The 14,156-nt window shown below is 44.8% G+C and overlaps 1 protein-coding gene across 2 annotated transcripts; it reads right to left on the reverse strand.

Moving 5' to 3' along the window:
- Positions 1–2,909: 2,909 nt before the first annotated feature.
- GABARAPL1 (GABA type A receptor associated protein like 1) lies at positions 2,910–13,750 on the reverse strand. Of its 2 annotated transcripts, XM_033222930.1 has the most exons (4): positions 13,339–13,750; positions 8,445–8,523; positions 5,456–5,574; positions 2,910–4,248 (listed from the first exon to the last, which is right to left on the reverse strand). In XM_033222930.1, exons 1-4 carry the CDS (start codon positions 13,426–13,428, stop codon positions 4,183–4,185), a joined length of 354 nt encoding a protein of 117 aa, XP_033078821.1. In that variant the 5' UTR covers positions 13,429–13,750; the 3' UTR covers positions 2,910–4,182. The 2 variants fall into 2 exon arrangements, with proteins under 2 accessions (XP_033078821.1, XP_033078820.1); XM_033222929.1 differs by lacking the exon at positions 2,910–4,248 and having other exon boundaries at positions 4,256–5,574; positions 13,339–13,724.
- Positions 13,751–14,156: the final 406 nt, after the last annotated feature.

A 14,156-nucleotide genomic window follows, 5' to 3' on the forward strand; every position in this document is an offset into this window, starting at 1 on the left:
TGCACATACTTCAAAATTACACCATACCTGTTCTATCTGATGGTACTACCACCAATAGAATACAGAATTGTACGCTTAATAAGTGTAACCTTCTCAAGGCAACTGTAACTGACAAGATTTGTGTCCAAAGGGCCACTGCAGGGACCAGGGGACGGCACTGCATCACTGTGGGGGGCTCTACTCACATTATGCAGTGATGAGGCAGTGCACGAGGCAGTGATCTTATCTGCCTGGTTACTACTGAACATGAATCATAATTTGCTTTCTCTTGCAATCTTAACTTCTGATTGCACAATATAGTAAAAAAAAATTAACAAGTGCACGATGCTTTGAAAGAGGAAAACAAGTCGGCGTTAGGGGAAAAATCAAGAAAAGCAGAATAGTCTGCCATTCACAAGTAGAACGATTTGTCTAGTCTCCCTCCACCTGACAGGGTAAAAGCCATACTGGGGAGCACTAAACCTAGATAGCACAGGCATTGTGTGTCTCTTGATGGAAGAGGTTTCAATTTTTTTTTTTTTTTTTTTTTTTGAGACGGAGTCTCGCTCTGCCGCCCAGGCTGGAGTGCAATGGCCGGATCTCAGCTCACTGCAAGCTCCGCCTCCCGGGTTCACGCCATTCTCCTGTCTCAGCCTCCCGAGTAGCTGGGACTACAGGTGCCCGCCTCGTCGCCCGGCTAGTTTTTTGTATTTTTTAGTAGAGACGGGGTTTCACCGTATTAGCCAGGATGGTCTCCATCTCCTGACCTCGTGATCCGCCCGTCTTCGCCTCCCAAAGTGCTGGGATTACAGGCTTGAGCCACCGCGCCCGGCCGAGGTTTCAACCACGTATTCTGTCCACTGGGGGGTCATGTAACTGTGAAATAAGGAACCACTAATAAATCAATCAGGACAATGGGCATTAATTCAAGACTATCCTTGGCAAATTAGATGTATACTTACCCTACATATACTTGAGATCCTTCTACCAAAGTATATCGAAGAGCTAAGGACTCACTCATCTTTGATGTTCATGTCATACCGGCCTCCCTAATCTCATTCGACACATCTTTCAAACACTATCCCCAGAGAAAAGCAAGTCAATCAGAGTAAACCAATCTAACAATCTAACATGGAACATCGGGTCAGGTTAATGAAGGGCTTCTTAAACTACTTTTAGCTCATGACAAGCCTCACAGTGGCCTGACGGCACAAAGAAGCATGAAAAGCTTGACTAGCAGAAACCAAGGAAGTGGCGCTGAGAAGCACTGATCTCCAGTAAAGTGCCAAATCCAATCCAGACTGCCAAAACAGCTGGTGTGGCCTTGCTGTTAAACTCCATTGTTCATAAAATTAGACAGCTTGTCTAAAATGATAGGTAATGTCCTATCCAAGGAAAAAATTTGTTCCTTAGGAAAATCCAGAAGTAGGCCTAAAATAATCAAAGCCTACCTGGGAAAGACACAGCCCTTAAATTCAAACTATCTCTTTGGTTTAGCAATGGCCTGCAGTCTCTTGCTCTACAGGGACTGTTTCAGATGTGTACAGAGAGGGTGAGGATCTGCTGTGTTTGCTTTCTTTTAAATATTCATCCAGTCTCATTCCTAGGTAGTGGGTAAGTCTGTTAGTTTCAAAATACAGTTCACATCTTAACTCAATTAGCTTCCTTTTGGTTTTATTAGGGAACAGCACCTTGATATTTTTGTCAGTAGGGACAAGTGTCCATTTTCAACGGCTTCATCAAAATTCCCTAATCTTACATAATTTTCTACATGTGGTGCTGCTGGGCATGGATCTTTTATAACTTCCCACTTCCTTTTTGGTGACCTTGATAAATTCTGTAACTCTCTACAGAGGTAGACGTCATTTTGGGATATGACTGCAAGAGATTAGAGAGTTAGAGATGGGTTTTAAGGTTCTTCATGAAAGAAGTTTGCACTAATCTGTTTTCCATTCTCTCATTTAACTTGCATGCTCACAGCCCACCCACATATTCATTCCTGAATGACTGAACAAGACTTTCATACGGTCAGAAGACACCAAGCTTGTTCTGATGCTGGGAGCCTTGCTTAGGCGCTATTTGCTGCTTTGGGAGATGGTGGCTTCAGACTGACCAAGTTGTAATGGAGACAGTAAGGTGTGGTTGGGACCTACAGCAAAACCTGGTGCAAAAGGCAATGACTCTCGGCTGGGTGTGGTGGCTCACGCCTGTAATCCCAGCACTTTGGGAGGCTAAGGCGGGTGGATCACCTGAGGTCAGGAGTTCGAGACCAACCTGGCCAACATGGCGAAACCCCATCTCTACTAAAAATACAAAAATTAGCTGCGCATGGTGGCTGGTGCCTGTAATCCCAGCTACTCGGGAGGGTGAGGCAGGAGAATCGTTTGAACCCAGGAGGCGGAGGTTGCAGTGAGCCAAGATCACGCCACTGCACTCTGGCCTTGGTAACAAGAGCGAAACTCCGTCTCAAAAAAAAAAAGGCAATGACTCCCAAACTTCAGTGTGCAGCAGTCATATGAGCTTGTTAAAAATTAGACACCTACGCTGAGATTCTGAGTCAGCTAAATCTGGGTGATGGCCTAGACATCTGCATTTGTAATTAGCACAGCCCACCCCTTACACTCTACGTAGGCAGTCTTCCACCTTCAGCTTTCAGAAACACATAGAACAGTGACAATGCACTTATCTTTGGAGGAGAAAATCACACACACATACACACACACCTCCAACGCAGCAGGCACACTGCCCCAGCATAACATTCACCCTTGAACAGCAACTCCTGCTCACTAAAGACCTGAGTAAACATATATGGGTCTGACCATATGTGAACATTCCTCACGAACAGCTTTCCCCACTTAGTTCTTTTGTTCAGAGTCCACATATCATCTATTCTAATACATACAAAATAAAGACAACATTGCTGAACTCGGGATTTTTAAGGTAAGCAATTATTTTATTTCCTTGGCCTGATGGCATTGACTTCATTATACAAGAACTTGCAGCTGACAGAACTGACACACAGATTTCCCCCAAGAGGAAGGACCCTTTTCATTAGCAGAGATGAATTGAAATGTCATGTCTGAGTGCAATTCCTGCTCCCCACTCCCACCCCACAAAACCCCAAAAGTGAAAATAAATCAATAAAATCCCCATGATTTACTAAAAGTCATCCCTCCAAACCTTTCTAATTAGCAGCTGCAGTGGATGAAAACCAAGGAGGGAAGCAGCTGGCCATCACATAGCATTCCTGTGCATGTGAGCCTGAAGGGACAGCAGCATGGGAGCAAGAATCCTGAATGAGAGGTGTATATAATTACCTTACTTCATACTTGCTCCCTCCCTACATAAGACATCTCTGTCCTGATACATGGAAAATACTAGAGGAGATGCTAAGAGTGGTTTTAGTCTACAACTGGAAATGCCTGAGACTTAAATTTCAAGGTAGGGGTGAGATAAGGGGCACCAGAGAGAAAGAACAGGTTAGACAGAGATGCTCAACATTCTTGTCAATTCCAGTTTAATGTTATTTAATAACAAAACCATCTTCTTAATCATAACCACCTTTATGTCTAACCCCTATTTTCCAAAGGTAAGAGATCGCTGTCTAAATTTCTGGGTTGTGGTCTACCGCCACCCCTGGGGTGGTACTGTGATGTTTGAGTGAGATTGCAACTGGGATGGGAGAAAAGAAGTGTGAGACAGGAGAGAACAGGGGCCACAATGCATCGATTACAGTGGGTCTCTTTTGGTCCCCAGGTATGGTCCACCACCACAAGTCCCCTTTTCCTACCTGTCTTGTGCAAATGTCAAAAAGAGAATCTCTGCCCAAAGAGAAGGGAGCACAGGGAGTTGCTGCTGGACTGCCATCATCTCTGGCCCCAACTTGTCCACCTCCTGACCCTTCTATGAAACTGCACAAAAATTAAATCTCAGGAATGCTGTAAAATTACATCATCCGTATTCCTCTACCAAAGCCAATCCAACAGCTCTGTCCTGACATGCTTTCTCCCTGGGCCGAGGAAGCAGCAAAAAATATCAATTGAGCATGTGAAAATATGATGATGGTGTGTGCGGTGTAATGTTTCTAGATGTCTTCACCTTCTGTCTCCTCGCGGTGGGAGTCACCCTCTTTCCCCAAGTCACACACACACCCCTCCCCTACCCCCAAGTCCAGGTGCTCCCATCTGCTGGGCTTCCAACCACTCATTTCCCATAGACACTCTCATCACTGTAGGCCACATACAGAAAATAGTCTTCCTCATGATTGTCCTGGGGAAGAGATAAGACAACAGTTTAGAAAACATATTCATTCGTTAGCTCTAAGATTCTAAGCCTCACACAACCTTGTAAAGCAGCTATGGAAGGTATCGTTCATCCCCATTAAAAAGAAGAGCAAAGAATAAGGAGAAGTGGTTGGAATTACACTTTGAGCTCTGAGTTCACAAACAAAAATCCTTCATTGAAAACATATTACACATAGGTATCAGGGATATGAAGATGACTGGGGCACAGTACTCACTCTTAAAAGAGCTCAGTCCTAGCAAGGGGAACATAGATAGCACAGATGGGATATATAAGAGGCAGATACTAACAGGGAATATATGCTATGCAATAAAAGTCAGATTCAGGATTATTATAAATGTATGTAATCCATTAATAGCGCACAATGAGAAGGAAGCGTCTTATGCAAAATACTGCAAAAAATAATAGTTACAATCCTAGGTTATGTTTTTAGTAATAATAAAGTCCTTTACTACAGTTCCTCCAGATTCTGACACTTCCAATTAAACCAAATCACATAAAAATTATTCCTCCTCAGTTTATCTGTTAAGACAAATGAATCCATTTACAGACTTTGCCTTAATTTTATATTTCATTTGATCTGATTAATTGTGCCCAGATAATGTGGAATCTGTTTCACAGTTTTAGTTTTGTTCTAAAAAGAAGCTTCCCCCTGTTTAGATCAATGTGGTTGTCTTAAGTCAAAACTTCAGAGTTCACAGAGGAAGCTGACTGTAGCGGAGGCTGGCCTCAGAGTTAGAAGCTGGCTTTACTATTATGTGCTTTCTCAATCTGTTGCTAAATGGGAGTAAAATAATGAACTGGATTTTGAATGCATTACAAATTACAGGCTACCAACAAGAATAGCAGGAACTGCGATGGGCTGATGCTTTGGAACTTTTGCTATCAGGAATCACTTCCTGCTGTTTCAATAACAATCCCGCATTAAACACTATAGTCAGACAAGACTGAGAAGAGATTTCAAAAGGATTAAATCTAGTAGAGTGCCTAATCCCTAAAAAACAAGTGGTATCTAATCTCTCAGAGCCTTACACTGTCATGTGTAAGAGGATCTGGATAAATAACACCTTCTGCCCCACATCTCAGTTGTGTTATCAACATATACTAGAACAAGGGCTAGAGGATGCCAGACTGCACTGGACGGCATCCAGTATTGTGTGGCTAGAACCATTACCTCATACAGTTGGCCCATGGTAGCACTGGTGGGAGGGATAGTGTTGTTGACAAAGAAGAATAAGGCGTCCTCAGGTCTCAGGTGGATTCTCTTCCGGATTAAGAAGTAGAACTGGCCAACTGGATGATGGAAGAAAAAGGCAGACAAGAAAGGAACAAGGAATTAGTAGAATGGTAAGTCCTGGAAAAAAATTCAATTGCATTTTTTCCCCTTAGAGTCAGTACCAGTTTTATATACCACCTGAGAAGAGCCAAATACTATCCTGAAGCTTTCAAAATAAAAAGGGAAACTCAGAAGCCCGCACAGTCCCTGACATGCCATAGTGGACTTTATTCCTCCTTTCCCCTCTTATTCAATCTCAGACCTCATGTTAGCATATCCACTCAAAGCCTGAGGACTACGTTGAAGGAATACCATGTGCATCCAGACCAAAACATTCCCATCATTGTCTAAACCCGACTTGAAACACTTTCCATCCCCAGACCCACCCTAAGAAAAGCTTAGCTGGCCAGGCGCGGTGGCTCAAGCCTGTAATCCCAGCACTTTGGGAGGCCGAGAGGGGCGGATCACGAGGTCAGGAGATCGAGACCATCCTGGCTACACGGTGAAACCCCGTCTCTACTAAAAATACAAAAAAAAAAAACTAGCCAGGCGAGGTGGCGGCGCCTGTAGTCCCAGCTACTTGGGAGGCTGAGGCAGGAGAATGGCGTAAACCCGGGAGGCGGAGCTTGCAGTGAGCTGAGATCCGGCCACTGCACTCCAGCCTGGCGACAGAGTGAGACTCCGTCTCAAAAAAAAAAAAAAAAGAAAAGCTTAGCAATGAAAGGGGTCCACTGGACTCTGGTCATCTTAGCACAGCCACTCAACTCAGTGTTGGGGCATTAAATAAGGTTCAATGCTTTGCCTTTACCTGAGAACACTGAAAATTTTCTAGATGGCTGATATTCAAACCTGTTAACTCTGAAGCAAATCATCAAAATCTTTCCAGGGTCTCCTGGATGCAGCGTGTATTCCATTAAGGCTCAAGATGAAGACTGAATATATGTCTTATAATCCCAAACAAAATCTACAAAACTTATTTTAAAAAAATGTAGCTTAAGAAGATGTCATCAGCCGGGCGCGGTGGCTCACGCCTGTAGTCCCAGCACTTTGGGAGGCCGAGGCGGGCAGATCACGAGGTCAGGAAATCGAGACCATCCTGGCTAACACGGTGAAACCCCGTCTCTACTAAAAATACAAAAAAATTAGCCGGGCGCGGTGGCGGGCGCCTGTAGTCCCAGCTACTCAGGAGGCTGAGGCAGGAGAATGGCATGATCCCGGGAGGCGGAGCTTACAGAGAGCCGAGATCGCGCCACTGCACTCCAGCCAGGGGGACAGAGTGAGACTCCATCTCAAAAAAAAAAAAAAAAAAAAAGATGTCATCAGGGAACTCTAAAGCATAATCCTCTCAAGAAACCAGACTGGTTTTCTTTTTGGAACAAATTGACATCACAATTAACAAAGCTGAATTTTTTTTTTGAGGCGGAGTGTCACTGTGTCACCCAGGCTGGAATGCAATGGCACAATATCGGCTCACTGCAACCTCTGCCTCCAAGGTTCAAGCAGTTCTCCAGCCTCAGCCTCCTGAGTAGCTGAGATTACAGGCGCCCATCACCACATCCAGCTAATTTCTGTATTTTTAATGAAGACAGGGTTTCACCATGTTGGCCAGTCTGGTCTCAAACTCCTGACCTCAGGTGATCTGCCCACTTCTACCTCCCAAAGCATTGGGATTACAGGCGTGAGCCCCATGTCCGGACACAAAGCTAAATTTTATTTTTTTGAGACAGGGTCTCACTCTGTCACTGAGACTGGAGTGCAGTGGCACAATCTCAGCTCATAGCAACCTCTGCCTCTCAGGCTCAAGTGATTCTCCTGCCTCAGCCTCCCAAGCAGCTGGGATTACAGGCGCCCGCCACCAGGTCTGGCTAATTTTTTTGTATTTTTAGTAGGGATGGGTTTTCACCATGTTGGCCAGGCTGGTCTTGAACTCCTGACCTCAAATGATCCACCGGCCTTGGCCTCCCAAAGGGCTGGGATTACAGGTGTGAGCCACCATACCCAGCCAAAGCTGAATTTTAAAATTGGTTTAGGCCCAGCACTTTGGGAGGCCAAGGCAGGTGGATCACCTGAGGTCAGCAGTTCAAGACCAGCCTGGCCAACATGGTGAAACCCTGTCTCTACTAAAAATACAAAAAAAAAATCAGCCAGGCGTAGTGGCAGGTGCCTGCAATCCCAGCTACTTGGCAGGCTGAGGCAGAAGAATCGCTTGAACCCAAGAGATGGAGGGTGCAGTGAACTGAGATCATACCACTGCATTCCCGCCGGGGCTACAAGAGCGAAACTCCATCTCAAAAAAAATAATAATAAAACATTAATTAATTAAATAAAATAAAAATAAAAGGGGTTTAAATAATGGGCTTCTGATCCTTTCTTTCAATGCCTTATGCTTTGCTGTGTCAAAATCCAACAAGACATGGTGATGGGAAAGAACTACTGAGGTCTTTTTTTTTTTTTTCGAGACAGAGTCTCACTGTCACCCAGGCTGGAATGCAGTGGTGCGATCTCGGCTCACTGCAAGCTCCACCTCCTGGGTTCACACCATTCTCTTGCCTCAGCCTCCCAAGTAGCTGGGACTACAAGGCACCCACCACCACGCCCAGTTTATTTTTTGTATTTTTTTAGGAGAGACGGATTACCCCGTGTTAGCCAGGATGGTCTCGATCTCCTGACCTCATGATCCGCCCGCCTCAGCCTCCCAAAGTGCTGGGATTACAGGCATGAGCCACTGCACCCAGCCTGAGTCATTTTTTAATCAGATAACTCTGGGGCATCCCGCTTACTTCTTTCAAGTATGTACTGCCTCTCACTCTCACAATCTCATGCATGTAATAAGGATCTGGAAAGCTTTGTCAGGGGAGGAAGGGTCAAGGGAGGCAAAGAGCATTACCGGTAAGGTCAGAGGGCACTAGGTACTTCCTCTTGTCCAGATCAGGCACCCTGGCTTTTGGAGCCTTCTCTACAATCACCTGGAAGGAGAGGAGGAGAGTAAGACTGAAAACTACAGAAGGCAATCTAGTATTTTTCCTTCCACACCCTAGAGTTGCCTAGTTACTACTGGAAATGAATCTGTCTAGGACACCTGTTTCATTTCTTATCCCCCCACCCCTTATAAAATTATACGAAAAAAAATGGGCTTCCTTAGTGAGGTTATAGCTGCATTACTAAAATAAAAGTAAACCAGAGATTGTACATGATGAAAAGTAAAAAGAACTTTGATTTTAAGTAATTACAGGTTATCTGTAAGATCTACTATAGGACATATACCTACTGGTATTTATTTATTTGCTACTTATCTTTGAGATGAAGTCTCGCTGTCGCCAGGCTGGAGTACAGTGGCTCCATCTCAGCTCACTGCAACCTCCTCCTCCCAGGTTCAAGCAGTTCTCCTGCCTCAGCCTCCTGAGTAACTGGGATTACAGGCACACGCCACCACACCTGGCTAAGTATTTGTATTTTTAATAGAGATGTGGTTTCACCATGTTGGGCAGGCTGGTCTCGAACTCCTGACTTCAAGTCATCTGCCAGCCTTGGCCTCCCAAAGTGCTGGGATTACAGATGTGAGCCACCGTGCCTGGCCACCTTCTGGTATTTAATTAGAGCATCAAGAAAACTGGGTTTTCTCATACGATCCTGATCACCTATAAGTTATTATTTCTTATAAATACGATTTATTAAAGGTACCAATAATGTGGTTTGAATCTTATACTTCGTCAAAATTTCCAAGAACTGTAAAGATTGTTCAAACACTATTAAATGGAAAAGAAACAGTGCTAAAACAAGTCTGACAATGACACCCTATAATACGATGTCAGTACAACAAGCCATTAATAGATAATGATTATGTTAGGACTTTAAGGGATTTTCAATGTCCACATTATATACGTCTATAATATTTCAAGTTGTATAAAGATCATGTATTTTTGTACTAGATCTATAAAAATATAAAAGTTTTTTTATACAGTAAAACTTCCCAAACAGAAAATATCTATTGTAAAATCATGAGCTTTAGGCTTTAGATTGTTAGGCTTTTAAGGGATTTCTGTCTACATTATATTGAACTATATATATATAGTTCAAGTTGTATAAAAATCATGTATTTCTGTACTAGATATATACAAATTTAAAAGATTTTTTTTATCCACTAAAACTTACCAAACAGAAAATATCTACTGTAAAATCATGAGCTTTAGACTTTTAGTTTAGAAAATACAATCACTGCCGGGCACAACGACTCACGCCTGCAATCCCAGCACTTTGGAAGGCCAAGGGAGGCGGATCACCTGAGGTCAGGAGTTCGAGACCAGCCTGACCAACATGGAGAAACCCCGTCTCTACTAAAAATACAAAATTAGCAGGGTGTGGTGCCACATGCCTGTAATCCCGGCTACTCAGGAAGGCTGAGGCAGGAGAATCGCATGAACCTGGGAGGCGGAGGTTGCGGTGAGCCAAGATCGGGCCACTATACTCCAGCCTGGGCAACAAGAGCAAAACATGGTTTCAGGAAAAAAAAAAAAAAGAAAATATACTCATTTTAGTTAGAAGATATGGGAAATGCAGGAAAAAAGTGAAGTTGCAGGAAAAAAACACTGTACAAGTACTTCTAGTGGTTGTGTGATCTTCAACAGGTCACGTAACCTCTCTCAGCTTCAGCATTCCAGTAACTTTTTTTTTTTGAGGTAGAGAGTCACATTTGTCCCCCAGGCTGGAGTGCAGTGCAACCTTCACCTCCTGGGTTCAAGCAATTCTCCTGCCTCAGCCTCGGGAGTAGCAGGGATTACAGGCGCATACTACCATGCCCGGCTAATTTTTGTATTTTTTAGTAGTGATGGGGTTTCACCATGATGCCAGGCTGGTTTCGAACTCCTGACCTCAAGTGGTCCACCCGCCTCAGCCTCCCTAAGTACAGGGATTACAGGTGTCAGCCACCGTGCCCAGCCTGAAAACTTTCTAACACATCTTTAACAAAGTCATGCTATTAATATGATGTGAATGTGAGTAATAAATAAAAGTTTACATGAAAATGCTTCATAAATTATAAAGAATTATCTAACATAATTAACTTGGGGGGGGTTGAACCTTTTAAATTAAAAGGAAAAGATTAAAATTAGTTTAAAAAAAAAAACAAAACCTTGTGTTCTTGTAGAAAAAATCCTGAACCAGGAAGACCAGAGGGACATGAACATATTTTAAATTTAAAAATAAAAACTGAAATAGGCTAATGTAAGCCAGGAATTAAAAGGAAAAGGCAGAAAGAGGCTAGCATTGTGCCCCAAAGGAACTCTGAGACCTAGCAGTAAGAGATAAAAACCACAAAGGAAGACGGAAAAAGAAAGTGATAAAGCAGACCGCAATACCTGGAGGGAAGGCAGGGCTTTGGAGAGGTAGAAAAGGGGGAGGGGTAATTATTAAAGGATTGGTTTCCCAGAACCAAGGTTAAATTTCCAGGAATCCCAACTCTACTCCTCACTATGGTAGACCCTGGGCTAGATGCTTTGCCTCTTTGGATCTCAGTTTTCCTCATTTGTAAAATGTGACTAATACTCAGTAGGGCTATGAATTTTTAAAATAGACAATCTGTTTCTAGCAGTCTTTTTGATATGTTGTATCTTTGAAGATAATTTCAAGATCCCACCCACCCCTCCTCTCTGAAGGCACAAGCACACCTCTTCTTTTCAACTGTTAGCTCTGAAGAAATATCGGTGGGGCTAAACTCTGGTTATACGAGCAGTCAGGATCCGCCACTGCTTTAATAACACCAATGGTCAAGCTGGAATGGGCTTTAGGAATCACTACTATAATCCTCTTTTCTGTAAACAAGGCACTCTATCTAGCACAGCAAGATTAAAAGTTCTGCCCAAGGATGCAGTGAATTCCCAGAACTAGAACCAAATCAAGGAACCTGCGTCATAACTAGAAAGAAGGTCACAGACTGAGCACCTTGGGAGCAGCTCACCACTGGTTAAAACATAACCCTACGGAAGTTGAAACCTGAATGACAGTCTTAATGGCTTAAAAATTATCACAGGAGTAAAACATTTAACACCAAACTATGAGCATGAAAAGAATAGAATGCACTGAAATATTCAGAATGAATACACCTAAGTATTTATTTCCAATACTTAACAGTGTGAAGTCCACAGCACGTCATTAATTCTGGTTAATACAACTATATTAGAAACTGAGAAACAGTATGGCTTGGAGGTTAAGGTCTCCGAGAGCTCCAGAGTCCGTCAGACAGGGTTAGAATTCCGGCTCAACCACAGATCAGCAATGTGAAACCTTTAGGAAGTTACCGCATTTCTTTGTGCTTTGAATACGCTCTCTGTACAACGGAGATTATAATCGTGTAAAGATTAAGCAAATGATTACAGACTGAGTACTTACACTGCTACTGTAAACTATTAGTAAAACCTGACTCTATTTTTTAAGTATCATTGCTCGAAAGATTGGTATCACCAGAACTGGGCAAAATTTTCAGGTATCCAAGGTCCAGAAACCAGCAAAGTATTTTGTACAGGATCCTTTACCGAGTAAGGGATTAGCTCACCCCTCTATAAGCTGAAAACCCTTTGGTAATTCCTGGGGAATGGAAGAGCCCTAATGACTTTTGTTTTTTTAAGGAAAAGGGGTAGAAGAGGTTTCTACTGCTGGGCTAAGGCCCTGCTGGCTTCTGGTAGCTATAAAACCACGAACGTTAGGTAAGGATTAGAGAAGAAATCCAGAGTGGCTGCGAGTCAAGAAAAGACATCAGATAACAGCAATTATTTTACCATGATGTGACATGTAATACTGATGTTCCTACCTGAAGATAAAGAGCACAATTTTAAAAATCTCCGCTCCTCCATTTCCAAAATCCAACAGCTGCTGGTCCCTTTATCACTTAAAAGTCGTATTCTGCCCTCCAATTCGGCTGCGCAGCCCACATTAGAGAAACACCAGGCAAGGGGCGGGGGAGGGGGTAATGGGGAAAACGCCCGGATGCTGAAAGATACCTAATATTTCTTCTGTTTCTACTCACTACCTGCGCTAGTTTTAACTACTTAAGCCGGTGTCCAAAAAACAGAAAAAACGTCTCAGTCCTGCCTTATCGCGTGCAGGTGCCAGGTGATCAGAAATCAATACCGGGGAAGGCTTGCTGTCCCCACACATTTCCTGGAGCCTAGAACGATGAGACAAGAAGGCTGTTGCGCAGAGAACGTGACCTTGTTTTCCAGGCCAGGACTGTCTTGTGCTCCCCCACCCCCCTGTAATGCAAGAAAAGAACCGAATAGCTTCTGAACCTTTTCCTCCCAAGCCCAATGATATGACAGCCAAAGTCAACTTCACTAAAGGAGAACCAGCCAAGGCAGAAATCGACCGGGTTTGCGCAAACCTCACCGCACAGCACAACGTCCCGGCGTTCTTAAAGGCAGTCAATCCATGGCCCAGATCTAACCACTCTCGCACACAGGGGCGCTATTTTGTGCACCTCAACCCAACACAGGGTTTCAGTATTGCTGAGACCGTGTGGGTTGCTGAGTCACTGAAGACGGCAGGGCGGCCCCAAAAACGCCGTCAGCCCTGAAGTGGGGTTCGGGCCCCAGGCATACGTGGTTTTAAAAGCTCCGCAGTCTGGACATCCATTGGCTCGGGCACTGAAGGGCGTTCAGGATTAACTAATTATCGGAACCTCCCTTCCCCAGAGCCGCCAGGGCGCCCCAGGGAAGCCATCTCGACTCCCAGCCCCAGCCCCCGCCCCCGCGGGCCCTTCCCCTCCCATCCCCCCGCTCCTTTACACTCACGGGGACCCTGTCCGGATATTTCTTCCGGATCTTTTCTCCTTCCTTTTTCCGATACTCGAAGGGATGGTCCTCCTTGTACTGGAACTTCATGATGCACCGCAGGGCTTCCGAGATTCCCCGCGCGGGGCCTGCCTCCTTCGCCGCTGGCCCTGTCCCGCTCCCTCCGCCGACGTCACGGTGTGCTCAAATAGCTACAGAAACGTCCGCTCCCGGGGCAACAGCGCTAGGCCGAGCGTGCAGAGGGGGTTCGGTGTGGGGGGATCTCGGGTGAGCTTGCCTGGAGATAGAGGAGAGCCAGGTGGAGAAATACCGGCGGCTTCTCGCTAGAGCTGGGAGCACAAAAACAGTCGGGTGGCGCGTCGGGCTGTGACGTCACCCCGCGCGCCTCGCCCCGCCCCCCGCGCGCCAGGCGCCGAGGGCAGGGGGAGGCCGAGTGCTGTCTTAACTACGTTTCCTTTCTGGCTAACATTTTTCAAAATCGATGTCATTGCAAACATCAAAACATTCTAGTTGTGTTTTATTTTGTGACTGTGAAAGATAGTTTTAAGACAAAAACAATTTTAAATATGTTTTATTCCTCCTCCACTGTTTTTCTTGGTTTGGCCCCAAAACAAATACAAAAGGCGAAAATCCAGCCTTTTCCTGCTGGTTGGGATCCAGCCTCAGGGGAAAAGAGGCCCAGGCCTCCTGGGATCCCTTTGGCCAATGCAGAGCTGTCCCGTGCTTGCACCGTGCCCTGTGCGCTTTCCGCTGCCCCTCCCGCGGCCCTCCTCCCGCGCTGGCGTCAGAGTGTTTGGGCCGCGCCGCAGTTCGCTCCT

The sequence above is a fragment of the Trachypithecus francoisi genome, unplaced genomic scaffold (assembly GCF_009764315.1).
Source record: "Trachypithecus francoisi isolate TF-2019V2 unplaced genomic scaffold, Tfra_2.0 Lachesis_group11, whole genome shotgun sequence".
Classification (NCBI taxonomy): Eukaryota; Metazoa; Chordata; class Mammalia; order Primates; family Cercopithecidae; genus Trachypithecus; species Trachypithecus francoisi.

Excerpts from the sequence above, each read along its gene's own strand:
- GABARAPL1 (XM_033222929.1), bottom strand. The coding sequence starts at position 13,428 with ATGAAGTTCCAGTACAAGGAGGACCATCCCTTCGAGTATCGGAAAAAG. Across the intron at positions 8,524-13,338 it reads AATATCCGGACAGGGTCCCC|GTGATTGTAGAGAAGGCTCC; the intron begins GTGAGTGTAAAG and ends CTCTCCTTCCAG. Across the intron at positions 5,575-8,444 it reads AGTGCCCTCTGACCTTACCG|TTGGCCAGTTCTACTTCTTA; the intron begins GTAATGCTCTTT and ends TCCATCATCCAG.